We start from the raw sequence: 15,481 nt of genomic DNA, 5'->3' as shown, positions 1-15,481 counted from the left end.
GGGCCAGAGCCCATGTCAAAACAGGCCAGAGCCTTCTCTCACGGGCTCACAATCTGTTCGGGAAAGACATTATAAAAATAAAATAAAACAGTGGTCAGTGCTCTGGAAAAAAAAAAAAAAGGAAAGAGGAGTAGGGGCCCATGAAGTGTTGCTATTTTATGTGAGGTTGTCAAGGAAGACCTCTCGGAGGAGGTGCCCTTTCTCAGAGAAGAAACCTGCAGACAGTGAGGGTGGGAGTTGCATGCCTGTGGAGATGGGCCAGGTGGAACGGGCGTGCACAGGCCCTGAGGTGTGAGTGCTGGGGGAGTTCCCAGAGCAGATAAGCCAACGTGGCTGGTGCAGAGGAGCCAGGAAGAGAGAGCCAGGAGTCGGGCACCCCACCTAGAGGCCATGGGGAGGACAGGGGCCAGAGTGTCCCTGCACACCTGTGTGCATGTGGCCGCCCACGTCCCACCACGGGGGCCCCAGGAATCCCAGAAAACGAAAGAAGAAGCAGAGCCCTCTCTGCACGCTCCCTGCACCCTCTTGCCACCTCCTCCACCCCGCCACCCTCCCTCCGCAACAGAGGCGACTTCCTCTTTCCAGCCAATTTAAGTCCCAACCCCTGAGCACCCTGGAGGAGAGGGTGCCGTGTGCAGCCGAGCCATGGGGGACCACTTCATCCGCCACATTGCCCTCCTGGGCTTCGAGAAGCGCTTCGTCCCCAGCCAGCACTACGTGAGTACCTGCCGGCTGGGAGCGCCAGGCGCGGGGACAGGCCTGGGGGTGGGTGGGGGGCGCATGTGCGGGTCCCTGCACAGCCCGGGGAGAGGGTGCAGGGTCGTGGCCGAGGCTCCGGGTCCCCGGGCCTCAGGCTGCCCATCCGGGGCCGCAGTCCATGTGAGCCCTTCAGATGATGCCCTCCCGCCCCCGCCCCACTCCCTGCTCTCCCCGCTGGCACGTGTCTCTGCCAGCCCCTCCGGGAGGGGTTCCTGGGAGGGCGCACTGGTGGTGATCAGTTGCATCAGAGTTGGGGCCCCTCCTGTAGGGTAGCACCACCACAGGGACTGGAAGAATCCCCCTTCCTGCCCCCGGGGATCTGGGGAAGTGTTGGCTCAGACCCGGCCACCCCATCCATCATGGGATCTCCAAACCCAGCAGAAGACCAGAGAGGCATCCACCTTATAAACTGGCACGTGGGCTGCATTCAGAGTATATGCGGAGACCTTTCGTCTTTTTTTACCTTTTAATGTTGAAATAATTTCAGATTTACAGAAATGTTGTCCCCGGAAAATGCCAATTACTCCAATATTGCTTCATCCGCATTTTCTGTGTGTCTGTCTCTCTGTTCCTTTGTCCCTCCCTCCCTTTCCCTCTGAATACATATATTCTGAATCGTTTGACAGTTATTTGGAGACATTGTGCTTCTTTACCCCCTAAATATTACAAGTGTGTATTTCTTAAAACCAAGAAGTCTCTCTTACATAACCAAAGGTGTCGAAATGAGGAAATTAACCTTGATAAAACACTGTCATCCGTCCCTCACACTGGATTAGGATTTCAGCAATCGTCCTACTTGTCCCTCGGCAGGGACGTTTTTTTCAGGCCCAGGATCCAATCCAGGCTATCCTATGTATCCGAGTTGCCACATCTCTTTGGTGTTCTCTAACCCGGATCGGTCTTAATCCGTCTTTGTCCTTTTCAATTTTGACTTTTTGAAGAGATGGGACCAGTCATTTTGTAGAACGCCCCTCAATTTCTGTGTTTCTGATGCTTCTTAGGGACTTTCCAATGGCTCAGCGAGTAAAGAATCCTCCTGCAATGCGGGAGACACAGGTTTGATACTTCCTTAGATCCCAGTGGCTTCCCTGATAGCTCAGATGGTCAAGAATCTGCCTGCAATGCAAGAGACCCTGGTTCGAATCCTGGGTTGGGAAGATCTGCTGGAGAAGGAACAGGCTACCCATTCCAGTCTTCTTGAGCTTCCTGTGTGGCTCAGCTGGTAAAGAATCCACCAGCAATATAGGAGACCTGGGTTTGATCTCTGGCTTAGGAAGATCCCCTGGAGAAGGGAAAGGCTGCCTACTCCAGGATTCTGTCCTGGAGAATTCCATGGACTGTATAGTCCCTGGGGTTGTGAAGAGTCAGACATGGTTGAGCGACTTTCACTTTTCACTTTAGATCACAATAATTCAAGGACACCCGGGAAGTGACTCTCTGTTCTTCTCTTTGATCCCATCAGCTGACAGGTGATTTTTATTTATTCCTATATTAGTGATGTTTGATCACTAAATCCTAAGCGTGTCTTCCAAGTTTCTCTGCTGTAAAGCTACTGTTTCCCCCTTTGAAATTCATAACTGGGTTTCCCTGGTGGCTCAGTGGTAAAGAATCCACCTGCCAATGCAGGAGATGAGGGCTTCATCCCTGGGTCTGGAAGAGATCCCCTGGAGAAGGAAATGGCAACCCACCCCAGTATTCTTGCCTGGAGAATTCCATGGACAGAGGAGCCCGGCGGCTGTAGTCATTGAGGTCGCAGGAGAGTTGAACAAGACTTAGTGACTACAACAGGCAACAAAATTAATAACGAACCCGTGGGGGAGGTTACGGAAAGCTATGTGAGTATCCTGTGCCTTACAGAAACTGGATGACTCTTGCTTGCATCAAATGACTATCATGATTGCCAAATAATGATTTTTAAACTCTATGGTCCTTCTGCATGCATTAGTTAACATTTTCCTGTAAGTGTCTTCCCTTCTTCCTTGTTTATGTCCAGATGGATCCATGGATTCAGTGGGTCAGAGTCCATTACCATCATTACTTACTTTGATGCTCAGAATGTTCCAGATTTGGTGACTGGGAGCTCCTTCGGGTTGGCTTCTGTGCTCTTTTGGGATATATCATGTCATTCTTTGAGCACCTTTTTTTTTTTGGAGAGGGCACCAGAATTCATTCTTATGGCACAAGGTGGTCCAGCTTACCCTGGACTCTTTCAGCCCTAGGCCTGGACTCAACTATTTCAGTGAAGAACCCTGGTTCTTTAGTGAGAGTGATATTAGAACACGAAATCTGGAAGCTAGGTGTGCTCCTTGCCACTGAGGTGTCATGGCTCGTGACTGCCTTTTCAGTGGACAGACTGGGGGAAATGGCCATGTCGTCTTGTTCTTGCCTCTCACCATTTTATATCTGTAGCTCCTTCCTCTCACTGTGGGAACAGTGGGTTCCAAGATTAGTGTATCACTCCTCTGCTCAGTTCTAAAGTAAACATAAATTTGTTTCAGAGTAACTACACCCACACGGCTGTCAACAATAAACCTACTACTAACCTATTAAGTCACCACACCCACACCACTATTAACAGTAAACCTCCTAACCTAATCAGTCTCAGTTAAGTTTTCTCTGCAGTTGTTTTTGTCCTTTTGGACTGAGAACAGTGCCAGCGCTGTAACTAAAAGCTACTTGGAGTCTTTTCCATTAAAAAAAATTTAGATTATTACCCATTTTATATACTGTTAAGTTCATTTGGTTTTGTTTGTTTTCCACTTTAAAGTTAAAAAACCCTTGTTGGTTTATTTCTAAATACGTAAAATATTAGCAAGTTCACCCATTTAAAGTGCACTGTGATTTTTGGTATATTATAAGCTGTTCGACTCTCACAACTATCTAACTTTTTAGAGTATTTAATCTTCCCCAGTGGTAGCTATTCTTTTGATTCCCCAATATTTTATTCTGAGAAACTTCAAATATGGAGAGAAATTGAAAAGATTTCACAGCAGAACAAAACCAAAAAATCTAACCAGTCATATGCTCACTGTCTAGATTCTTCCATTAACGTTACCTGTAGCACGTGTTTTATGATGCAAACCATCCATCAACCCATCAATCTATCCTATTTTTGATGCACTTCAAGGCAAATCACAAATATCAGTACACTTTGCCCTGAATATTTCAGCATGCATATCACAGCCAGAGTTAAGCATTTGCTTATAGTTTTTTCTCTTTTGATGTAAAATTTGTGTAGAATGAAACCCACAAATCTTAGAGATACATTTACTGACTTTTGACGCTGAGAGTCCCTACAGAACCCAAACTCTCATCGAAATGTTGACCGTGACCTTCACTCCGCCTCATGTCCCAGTCATTCCTTCCCAGCCCCTAGAAGCAACTATTTGAGGTATCTTTTTCCACCTTGAATTAGTTGAGGTCACTCTAGAATCTCACAGACATGGAACGGTATGTAGCCTTTCATGCCCGACTTCTTGCATTCAGCACAGTGCTTTTAAGATTCATCCACATGGTTGCAAATATCAGTTATCTGTTCTTTTGTGTGGCTGAGTGGTGTTCTCTAAACTGTTTTTACAGGCTTATTTTTCCATATTGAGTGTTTGTTTTTTGTTTTATATAATGGCTTTTTTTGGATATTGGAGAACGAAATGGCAACCCACTCCAGTATTCTCGCCTGAAATCTCCCATGGACACAGGAGCCTGGCGGGCTACAATCCATGGGGTCACAAGAGTCGTACACGACTTAGAGACTAAACCACCACAGTTCTTATGCCATATGATAAACTCATGTGAATTGCACAATTCAGTGGTTTTCAGCACATTCACAGAGTTGCACAATCATGACTACAATCTGTTTTTTTCATCACCCCAAAGAAATCCTATCTCCAGTCAAGCCTCAGCCCCTCTACCCCAACCCCGCCCAGCCACTGGCAACCACAAATCTACTTTCTGTTTCAATAAATCTGTCTCTTCTGGACATCTCTTTCTTTCCTTTTCTTTTTTATTTTGTGGCTGCGCCCTTGGCTTGTGGGATCTCATTTCCCTGACCTAGGACTGAACCCGGGCCGTCAACAGTAAAAGTGCAGAGTCCCAGCCTCTGGATCCCCACGGAACTCCCTGGACACTTCATATAAATCCAGCCACACAACATCTTACTGTGTTGTGCTGTGTTTTGCTATCTGAGCCCAGCCCTTTCTGTATCTTACCTCCTGTTAATTCTCAGAGCAGCCCGAGCGGCGAGGTCCTACTTTACCTCTAGTTTATGGAGAGGAGTCTGAGTTAATCTGAGAGTTAATTTGCCCTGGGGTCCGTGAACTTGGTGCTCTTTCTACGGCCCAGGTTACCCCGAATAGCGCTCTCCCTCCCACCCCCAGCCCTGCGGGTTTCCACCGTGGGCGGGGGCTGCCCAGATGCGTGCTTGAACAAGGTCCCTGCTCCTGCCGCCCCCCAGGTCTACATGTTCCTGGTGAAATGGCAGGACCTGTCTGAGAAGGTGGTCTATCGGCGCTTCACCGAGATCTACGAATTCCACGTGAGTGCCCTGTGTGTGTGGGGTGGGGGTAAGGGGCGACACCACGCAGCCCCAGCTCTGCCTTCGAGGACGGAAACTCGGAAACCCCCTCCCCTCCCAGCCCACACTTAAGGGGGCATTTTTTTTAATTGAGGTATAGTTGACTCACACTGTTGTCGGCCTTATATTTTTTTAATTTAAAGAAAACACTTAAGGTAGTTTTTATTGTGAAAATACACGTGACACACACTTACCATTTTACCCGCTTTACGTGTACAAGCCAGTGGCCTGAAGCGTGTTCGCTGTCACGCTACCGTCACCACCTTCCACTTCTAAACATTCTCATCTTCCCAAACCAAGACTGCACCCACAGCGCACGAACTCAAGGGGGCTGCCTCAAGGGTCCCCCTGCTCGCTCTGTCCCCGCAGGGGGCAGCCTGGCGGGTGTCACCACCGCAGGGTCAGCCCGGGCGCTCGGTCTTTCACCCACGGTCCCTGGCCTGACGAAGACCCTGCTGGACCGGAAGGAGGGTGGATAATCCTGACACCCGTGGAACCTGGTCTCCTTGCTTTGTGGGTGCCTGTTATCACCAGGGTTTACATGGGAGAATCCCCCAGGGTTCCCATCACCAGAGGCTGTTTGGACAAAACTGGGGGGAGCTTATGGGGGGTCACGGTGTGTGGAGCTTGGCTGCTGGGTCCTGGTCTAAGACAGGTCAGATGAATGGAGAGGCCACAAAAGCACTTCTCTTATTTGAATTATTTAAAGTGAAATGCAGATAAATGCGAAGAAAAACTATATCCAGCCTTGTACACCAGCACCTGGAATCACAGCTGATGTCACTGGGCTGTTTGCACAAGGCTTTTAGATAAAGGAGATGGGGCGGCTCAAGAGGGAGGGGAGATATATATATATATATATATATATTTAAATATATACATACAATTCTGGGCTTTTCTGGCAGGTCAGCTGGTAAAGAATCCACCTGCAATGCAGGAGACCCCGGTTCAATTCCTGGGTTGGGAAGATCCCCCGGAGAAGGGATAGGCTACTCACTCCACTATTCTTGGGCTTCCCTGGTGGCTTAGTCAGTAAAGAATCTGCCTGCAATACAGGAGACTGGGGTTCAATCCCTGGGTTGGGAAGATCCCCTGGTGAAGGAAATGGCAACCCACTCCAGTAGTCCTGTCTGGAGAATCCCCAGGGACAGAGGAGGCTGGAAGGCTGCAGTTCATGGGGTCGCAAAGAGTCGGACCTGACTGAGCGACTAAGCACAGCACAGTTCATATGTAATTATGACTGATTTGTGTTGTTGTGCAGCAGAAACCTACTCAATATTGTAAAGCAATTATCCTCCAATTAAAAGTACAAAAGCAGTGGAAGCCTCCCTTCATCTCATAGCCCATACTAGCTCCTACCCTACGTGGCCACACACACACACACACACACACACACACAGAGCCCAGGAACAGCACACAGCAGCGTGGAGCGTGCACTTTCTGAGGTGTGAGTAAATGCCATCAGCGTGCCTTTCGCCTGTTTCTCCATCTTATCACTGTCACTAGCTTACAATTTTGAGACCAGTCCATGACGATACATCGTGCGGCTTCATCTCACCTATTTAAACTGTTCTATTGTAGGATTAGCAACTCCCCCTTGCTTTTTTTTTTTTTTAACTTTTTGGCCATGCCACGTGGCATGCAGGATCTTAGTTCCCTGTTGGGGGATTCAACCCATGTTCCTGGTAGTGGTAGCATGGAGTCTTGGCCACTGGACTGCCATTGAAGTCCCAGGATAAGCCCCTTTTATTACCTGGCGGACTCATTCATTCATCCAACCACTATTTATTGGGCACCTACTAAATGCCAGGCACATTCTTCTTGATCAGTAGGCAGTGCTGCTGAAAGCTATAAGAAACAGGTACAAATCCTTGTAAACCTTATGTTCCAGTGAAGTCAGGATAACAGACAAACAAACAAACAAAATAAGTAATTTCTACAGTGTGTTAGATGGTCCTTAGAAGGAGCATAACAGAGCAGGGAGGGGAGGTGGGAAGGATGGGAGGAGGGGCAATTGTCAGGAAGGAGGCCTTGTGAGGGGGAGATAGCTGAGCAAGGACTTGAAGAAGGAGAAAGAGGGAGAGAGTGAGAGAATGAGCTATTGATCTGCATGGGGGGCGGGAAGAATGGGGATAACACATGCAAAGGCCCTGGGGCAGGAGTGGGTCTGGAGCTTCCAAGGGTGGCTGGGGCAGAGGGAACGGGGGAGAGTGGTGGCAGGAGAAGTTTGAGCAAGGCAGGCAGAGGCAGGTCACCAGCACGGGCACCGCAGGGAATAATGCAGCCTTTCTTCCCTCTGAGTGAGTTGAGAGGCAGGGAGGTTCTGAGGGAGGGAGGGAGGGAGCAGAGGAGAGACAGGATACAACTTGGGTTTTAAGAGGATGCCTCTGGATGGTGGATTGAGGACAGACCAGGAGAGAGGGGGCAGTGACCTAAGAAGGTTGTAATAATCAAACCAGGTGGAAGCGGGCACAGTGAGAAGGATCAGATTCTGAACAGATTTGGGGAGCAGAGCCAAAAGGATTGGCTGGTGGGTTGATGTGAGTCAGGAGAGAAAGAAGAACCCAGGATGCCACCAGAAGCTTCTTTCTTGTTGTTCAGCCGCTAAGTTGCGTCCGACTCTTTGGACTGCAGCTTCTAGCCCCAGCGATTGGAAAGTATTTAGGTCGTGTCCAATTCTGTGCCTTTACAATGCTCTAATAAAACAGATTCTTCCGTGTCTGCTTTTCTGTCTAGAAAATCTTAAAGGAGATGTTTCCTATTGAGGCGGGGGACATCAACCCAGAGAACAGGATCATCCCGCACCTGCCAGGTGAGGAGTGGGGCTGAGTCAGCTGGGTGGGCTCCCCTGCCCCAGATTCCCTCATCTGCCCTCTGACTGTCCCCTCCACTCCCACCGTCTCCGGACTTGACCTTGCAAGTATGCTCACTGGTCCTCTGGTGTCCTTCCCTGGTCCTGCCAGCCCCGCGGTGGTATGATGGGCAGCGGGTGGCCGAGAGCCGCCAGGGCACTCTTACCGAGTACTGCAGCACGCTCATGAGCCTGCCTGTCAAGATCTCCCGCTGCCCGCACCTCCTCAACTTCTTCAAGGTGCGCCCCGACGACCTCAAGCTCCCCACAGACAGCCAGTGAGTGGTGGGAGAGGGAAGGGGTGGTTGGCTCAACTTGGAGAGGGCAGGGCTTTCCCCATGTTACACAGGAAGAGCCTGAGGATCAGAGAGGGCAAGCAACTTGCCCAAAGTCACACAGTGAGAAAGCGAAGGAGGACGTCCCCAGCATCCCTGCCAGGTTTCTACCTGCACCCCTCTGAGCCTCAGGATGCTGGGGGTGGGGTGGAGGAGGCACTCCAGGCTGGGGGTCCTAGGTCCTCAGTCCTTGTCCTGGGTCTGCCTGGCTATGGGACCTGGAGCCTTCTGAAAGCAGCTTCCCCAACTGTGACCCAGTGGTGAGGGCCAAATGCAGTAGTGGGTGCCCGGGAGAGTGCTTATAAACTGGGAAGTAAGGAGCCCCCGAAAGGATATGGGGCTCAGTGGCCTCTGTTCATTCCTGAGTGTGTCTCAGGCCCCTCCTCTGCTTTGCCACCTCATTCTCTGCCTGCCCTCGCCCTAGGGGTCTCCTGGACACAGGGCCCTGCATGGACGGCATCAGAGAAGCTGAGTGAGATCTCAGGGGAATGTGCTGCAGAATGTCCCTCTCTCTGTCCCTCACTGGTACTGAGTGCTAGGGGATGCCTGGAGGGCAGGGTTTGCCATAGACAGACAGCAGCGCTCCAGCTAGTGCTTATGCACCCCTGAACACAACCCTGGTCCCAGGCAGGGCAGCTCCCCTCGGCCCCTGCGGGACAGGGTGCCCACCCCTGTTGGCTTCTCTCTCGAGGCTCCAGCAGGAGGGAGCTGGCCTACAAGCCTTCTCCTTTGGGTCTGCAGGAAACTGGGCAACCCCCTCAGGCTCTGAGCAGCTCCTTCTTTCTTCAAAGCCCCTTCCTCCCAGTCCAGCCTCTACCTTCTCTCTGCAGTGGCCCCCATTTCCCACGTCCTTTTTGGGAACTGTCTTGGGAAGTTCTTCTGTAGGTCTGTCCTGAGCATCCCAGGGGGAAGCCCAGTGGTCTAACCCAGACTGTTCTCTGCTGCAGGGTGAAAAAGCCAGAGACATACCTGATGCCCAAAGATGGCAAGAACAACGCTGCGGGTAAGAGGCTGGGGGCAGCCCACCGTGGTCACCCTCAGGGACTGTTGACACGATCAGGGACCCTGAGCTTGGGGTATGCAGGGAAAAGAGCAGGAGGTGAGAACAGCTGTGAAGGATCTTGGCGGCTGCACTAAAGAGTTGGGGTCTTGGGACTTCCCTGGTGTCCGGTGGCTAAGACTCTGCACTTCCAATGCAGGGAGTGTGGGTTGGAACCCTGGTTGGGGCACTAAGATCCCACGTGCTGTGGGGCATGGCTAAAAAGTTAAAAAAAAAAATGAAAAGTTGGAGTTTTGGGAGCTCGCCTCTGTGGCTGCAGCGCCAAGCACAGACCCTGGCTTCCGACAGCCAGGGAATGTTCTGGCTGAATGAATGATCAGATCTGGGGGCAAAAGTGGCTTTTAGCAGCCCCAATACACTCAGATTCTAAGGTACTGGGGATTAGCACTTCAATATATGAATTTGGTGGCAGGGGTGGATACAAGTCAGTGCTCAAAAGGCAGCTGCAGCATCATCTGGGGGCTGGTTAGAAATTCAGACCCTCAGGTCCTACCCGAGACCTATGGAATCAGTGCTTGTCTTTCAGCCAGATCCCTGGGTGATTTGCTTGCACATTAAAGGTTTTTTAAAAATACGTATTTATTTGGCAGCACAGTAGAGGCATGCAAACCCTTAGCTGCAGCATGTGGGATCTAGTGCCCTGATCAGGGATCAAACCCAGGGACCCAGTGTTGAGAGCATGGAGTCTTAGCCACTGGACCACGAGGGAAGTCCCTGTGCACATTAATGTTGAGAAAGGCTGCTTGCAAACCTCATCAAATGAGAGAGAGCGTGTGTAAAGCGTGCGGCAGGTGTCTGGCACACGGAAGGTGCTGAATAGGTGCAGGGCTGCGAAGCCTAGCTTGTCTCCGCTGCTTTCCAGTACACAGGGCGTGACCACCCCCGGCCTGTCTGGAGCTGGGTGGGGACAGGACATAAGTTCCTGTCCTGGTGATCCACGCAGGGCCCGCAGGGAAGAGCCGGGAGGAGGCGCCCACCGTGTCCACTCACCCTGCCCTCCCTCTGCCCAGACATCACGGGCCCCATCATCCTGCAGACGTACCGCGCCATCGCTGACTACGAGAAGGGCTCGAGTTCCCAAATGGCTCTGGCCACGGGCGACGTGGTGGACGTCGTGGAGAAGAACGAGAGCGGTCAGCCTCCTCACCCTGCCTAGACCTCCCTGCCTTGGTGCCCGGGCCCCCGGCCACAAGCCCCCACCAAGGCTCTGCCCCCCGCAGAGAGCAGCCCTGGGCCTCCTCCCCGCCTGGCCCACAGAGGGGCTCCGGCTCCTTCAGGGGCCCTGACTGTCCTCCCCACACTGGGCGGAGCGGGGGTAGCTGGTGGGGCGGGGGGCATCACCCTCTTTCTGAGAGTGCGCCCCCTGGCGGCTCTGGGGATTGCACACATTCGGGGCCGTGACGGAGCATCTCTGCGGGATACAGCCGGGTGGGCAGGCGAACTTCTCATCACACCTATGAAGTGGATTCTGAGCTGTAGTTCTGTGGTCCTCTCTGTACCGGTGTGTGTAATTTTGGCATGGAATGTGGTGAAGGTGACAGGCTTCCCAGGTGGCGCAGTGGTAAAGAATCTGCCTGCCAATGCAGGAGATGCAAGAGATGCGGGTTCAATCCCTGGGTCGGGAAGATCCCCTGGAGTAGGAATTGGCAACCCGCTCCAGTATCCTTGCCTGGAATATTCCATGGGCAGAGGAGCCTGGCAGGCTACAGTCCAGGGGGTCGCAAAGGGTTGGACACCACTGAGCGACTGAACACACACACACACAATCAGTCTGAATGCGAGAGTTGGATGTCTGTCTGCGTCTGACTGTCCTCACCCCTCCCCACCCGGTGATGGCTGAGGGAGGCTCCCAGACCCGCCCAGACTTACTGCCCCATATCCCTGGCACAGGCTGGTGGTTCTGCCAAATGAAGACAAAGCGTGGCTGGGTCCCAGCATCCTACTTGGAGCCTCTGGACAGTCCTGATGAAGCCGAGGACCCAGAACCCAACTATGCAGGTACCTGCTGCCCTCCCCAGCTGCAGGGGTGGGAGGAGGGGCAGGAGGGGCTCAGGAATATTGAGGAGCCAGAGTGACTGCTTTGGGGTCAGACATGACTGAGGGCTTGGGCAGAGATGGAGGCAGGGCTGACACCCCAGAGTCTAGGTTGGGGTAGGAGGTGGTGCCTTTGGTCAGGCCGGGGGAACCAGGAGGTAGAATAGAGGAGAGAGGGTGATGAGGTCAATCTGGGACACGTGATGGCTGCCAGCCTGGGGCCAGGTCCAGTGGGAAGCAGTACCATGAGCTAACCTGAGGCTCAGGAAGGAGGGCTGCCTGGAGGTGGTGGTATCGTGGCTAACTAGAATGGGAAAATGGGCAGCCTCTGGGTTGGAGGGGGCCCATGTGGGGTTTGATTAAAAAAGTTTTGGTTGCCCATATCTTCAAATATTAATAGAAAGAGTTTACAATTTTATGTGGATTTGTGGCTTCTCTTTAAAAACTGTGTATACAAGTTTTGTGTGTATGCAAGACGTGTATACAGGGCTGGCAGCCCCACATGTGAACAGTGGGCTGGAATGATGGCTCAAGTGCCACTGGACGGGTATTCTTCCTCCCCACTTCCTGACTGGCCACTCCTTGTGTGTAGGTGGCTGACCAGGTCTCTGGGGTCATGGAAGCTCCTAGCCTCTGGTGTGGATGGTGGTGGATGGGAGTGGGCGAGCTCCCCTGAATACAGCAGGCAGAGGACAGAAGTCCAGGGTGCCCCCAGGGGGAGTGGGGAGAACTGGAGGAGATGGTGTCCTGAGCTCCAGCTGGAGGAAGCCCCAGGCCCAAAGAGAAGGGGAAGGGCGGGGAGCCATGTGCTGGGTGAACCTTCTCACTATGCCCCTCCCCCTCCAGGTGAGCCCTATGTCACCATCAAAGCCTACACTGCTGTACTGGAGGACGAGATATCCTTGGAGGAGGGTGAAGCCATTGAGGTCATTCATAAGCTCCTGGATGGTTGGTGGGTCATCAGGTAGGAGAGTCATGCCCTCCCTCTCCCCCCCACTGCACCTGTCCTGAGAGTCAGCCTGGCCCAAGGCTGGACCTGTGTGGGCTAATTGCTGACCTGACTGTGTGACTCTGGGTAGGCCACGCCACTGTCTCTCTCTGGGCTGTTTCCCTTTTGGAAGCAGACTGCTTCCACCCCAGCCTGCTCGTATCGCGGGATTTGTTCATGTCTGAGTGGGCAGTTCTTTCCTTTGTGACTTGGGGTCACGTCCCCTGACCAGTCCATCTATTCATTCTCCAGCAACACAATTAATTGTATTAATTAACATTTTTTAAAAAACACAATACCATTTTATAAAGATTTATTATTTATTTTTGGCTGCTCTGGGTCTTTGTTGCTGCATGCAGGCTTTCTCTAGCTGCGGTAAGCCAGGGCTACTCTTGGTTGCGGTGTATGGGCTTCTCCTTGCGGTGGCTTCTTGTTGCAGAGCACGGGTTCTAGGTGCTCAGGCATTAGTAGTGCTTTAGTGGCGGATCAGGGATAGAACCTGTGTCCCTTGCATTGGCAAGTAGATTCTTAACCACTAGACCACCAGAAGAAGTCCCTGAATGAATTATTATATTTGACAGCTGCTGGAGCAGACCCTGTAATCCCTTTTCCTCTTAAGTCCTTCATTGTAATTTTCATCTGTTCATTCATTCAAGTGAATGTAAGAATACTAGTTTTTCCTGATGCTGGGGAAAGCAGAGTCCTGGGATCTTACACATGATTGCCAAGCCTGGAGTCACAGCGCCCATCCATGACCCCCATGGGCTTGTGGCCACAACACCCCCCATTGGTGTGGCCCTCCACTGAAGACTTTGAGATAGGATTTCTCCAACTTTTATTTATTTTTATTGGTGAAAGTTGTTTTACAATGTTGTGTTAGTTTCTGCTGCACAGCAAAGTGAATTAGTTTTTAAACTCAAATTCAGTGAACCCCCATCATGCAATCCTGAGACAATATTTGTGATTTTCCCACCAGCCAAGAAGAATGAGTTTTACTGAGTGAAGTCTGTAGCATGCAAAGGCTACTGTTTTTTTTTTTTTTACTCTCAAACATAGTAGTAGGAATGGGAAGAAAAATCTTCTCAACAAATGGTGCTGGAACAACTGGATATCCCTGGGAGGAGTGGTGGGAAATGAACCTTGACCCTGCCTCACACCATACACCTTTATTTGGGATGGATCGCAGGTTTTACCAAGCACAAAACCCCAAACTATGAAGCTTTTAGAAGAAAGCATAAGGGAATTTGTCGACTTGGAAGTGGGCAAAGATTTCCTAGGACACTGGAGACCATCACCTTATATAAGAGAAAAAACTGACAAATACAAGATTGCAGAGGTTTCCTAGCAAACACCTGTTCCGGGAGAGCTGGATCTGCTAATTTGCTTCTCTTCTCAGCGTCACAACTAGGAAGGCCTGTGTCACACCCATGAGGAAACTGAGGCACACAGGTGCAGGGGCTGGTGTTGGCTGCTGTGTTTGCAACCTCCCAGTTGCCTTGACCCCAGATGACCCTAAGGGACCCTTGACCCCATGTCTGAGGCTCCACCCGCCGCCGCGACTGCCCAGACCTCAGGGGCTGCCTCTGTTACAGGAAAGAAGACGTCACAGGTTACTTTCCATCCATGTACCTGCAGAAGGCAGGGCAGGATGTAGCCCAGGCCAAAAGCCAGATCAAGAGCCGGGGGGCGCCACCCCGCAGGTGAGCAAGGGTCCCGGGGCAGGGGGGTAGGCTGGGCGGGGCTGGGGAGGGTGCACTGCGGCTTCCCTCTGTGGGTCCAGGCCCTAGGTTGACAGTGCTAGGGCGAGGGAGACGGGGCGCCAGCCCTCTCCCTGAGCGAAGGCTGGAGTGCCCTCCCACACTGTGGGGCCGGCACAAGGGCAGCAGGGCAGCAGGGCAGCAGGGGTGTGAGATGGAAGTGGGGGCACCGATGCCCACCGTCCTTGGGACGGCTCCTGAGGGTTGGGGCAGGCTGGAGAGCTTCCAGCGGAGGGAGTAGGCTGAAGGTGGGCGGGGAAAGGCGGGTGAGAAATGGGCCTGGGCGCTGAGTCAGGGCAGGGGGTCCGTGTCGCGGAGGGGCAGTGGCCTTCATGCCAATCGGGGCTGGGCAGGACTCCCTCCACCGGCTGCTCTTCCTCGGCCTAGTCGTTGGACCCCAGGGTTGGCCATGAGAGTCCCCTCGGGTAGGGCTGCGGCAAGGGTGCGTACGCGGGCCGCTAACCAAAGTCCCCCTCCTGCTGGATCCAGGTCGTCCATTCGCAATGCTCACAGCATCCACCAGCGGTCACGGAAGCGCCTCAGCCAGGACACCTATCGGCGGAACAGCGTCCGTTTTATGCAGCAGCGCCGCCACCAGCGGCCGGAGCCACAGAGCTCCAGGAGCGCCCTGAGTGAGTGCGGGCCGGGGGCTGGGGGCCGGGCGGGGCGGTGGAGGCGGGGCCTGGGGCGGGATCGGGCGATGGAGGCGGAGCTGTGTGGTGGAGGCGGGGTCTGGGGAGGGGCCGGGCGGTGGAGGCGGGGCCATGAGGGTGGGGCCCGAAAAGTGAAGCGAGGCGGGGCCGAGCAGGCGGGGCGGGCCTCACCTGGTGCTGTCCATCCGCAGGGGAGCAGCAGCAACCCAAGACCGAGCGCCCCAAGCCGCAGCCGGCCGTGCCCCCCAGGCCCAGCGCAGACCTCATCCTGCACCGCTGCAGCGAGAGCACCAAGCGGAAGCTGGCCTCTGCCGTCTGAGGCCGCCTCCATTTGATGCTCTCCTCACCCCCAGCCCCTAAACCTGTACATACGTGTATAGAGCCTGAGGTTAGCACCCCCTGGCCCCGCCCCACCCAGCTGTTCGATACCCTTAATAAACGTTGCTTGGAGGGAACTGATGCTTTGAAAAG

The 15,481-nt window shown here is 52.8% G+C and overlaps 1 protein-coding gene across 1 annotated transcript; it reads left to right on the top strand.

Moving 5' to 3' along the window:
• The first annotated feature begins 436 nt into the window (after positions 1 to 436).
• Positions 437 to 15,465, top strand: NCF1 (neutrophil cytosolic factor 1). Its single transcript, XM_061401859.1, has 11 exons — positions 437 to 717; positions 5,213 to 5,293; positions 8,069 to 8,144; positions 8,296 to 8,461; positions 9,466 to 9,521; positions 10,589 to 10,711; positions 11,469 to 11,576; positions 12,459 to 12,576; positions 14,193 to 14,300; positions 14,847 to 14,989; positions 15,202 to 15,465. Exons 1-11 carry the CDS (start codon positions 646 to 648, stop codon positions 15,327 to 15,329), a joined length of 1,179 nt encoding a protein of 392 aa, XP_061257843.1. The 5' UTR covers positions 437 to 645; the 3' UTR covers positions 15,330 to 15,465.
• The last annotated feature ends 16 nt before the right edge of the window (positions 15,466 to 15,481 follow it).

Source organism: Bos javanicus, chromosome 25, assembly GCF_032452875.1.
Source record: "Bos javanicus breed banteng chromosome 25, ARS-OSU_banteng_1.0, whole genome shotgun sequence".
Classification (NCBI taxonomy): domain Eukaryota; kingdom Metazoa; phylum Chordata; class Mammalia; order Artiodactyla; family Bovidae; genus Bos; species Bos javanicus.
This window is presented reverse-complemented; position numbering and strand designations above follow the sequence as displayed.

Excerpts from the sequence above, each read along its gene's own strand:
- NCF1 (XM_061401859.1), top strand. The coding sequence starts at position 646 with ATGGGGGACCACTTCATCCGCCACATTGCCCTCCTGGGCTTCGAGAAG. Across the intron at positions 10,712-11,468 it reads CGTGGAGAAGAACGAGAGCG|GCTGGTGGTTCTGCCAAATG; the intron begins GTCAGCCTCCTC and ends TCCCTGGCACAG. Across the intron at positions 11,577-12,458 it reads CCCAGAACCCAACTATGCAG|GTGAGCCCTATGTCACCATC; the intron begins GTACCTGCTGCC and ends CTCCCCCTCCAG.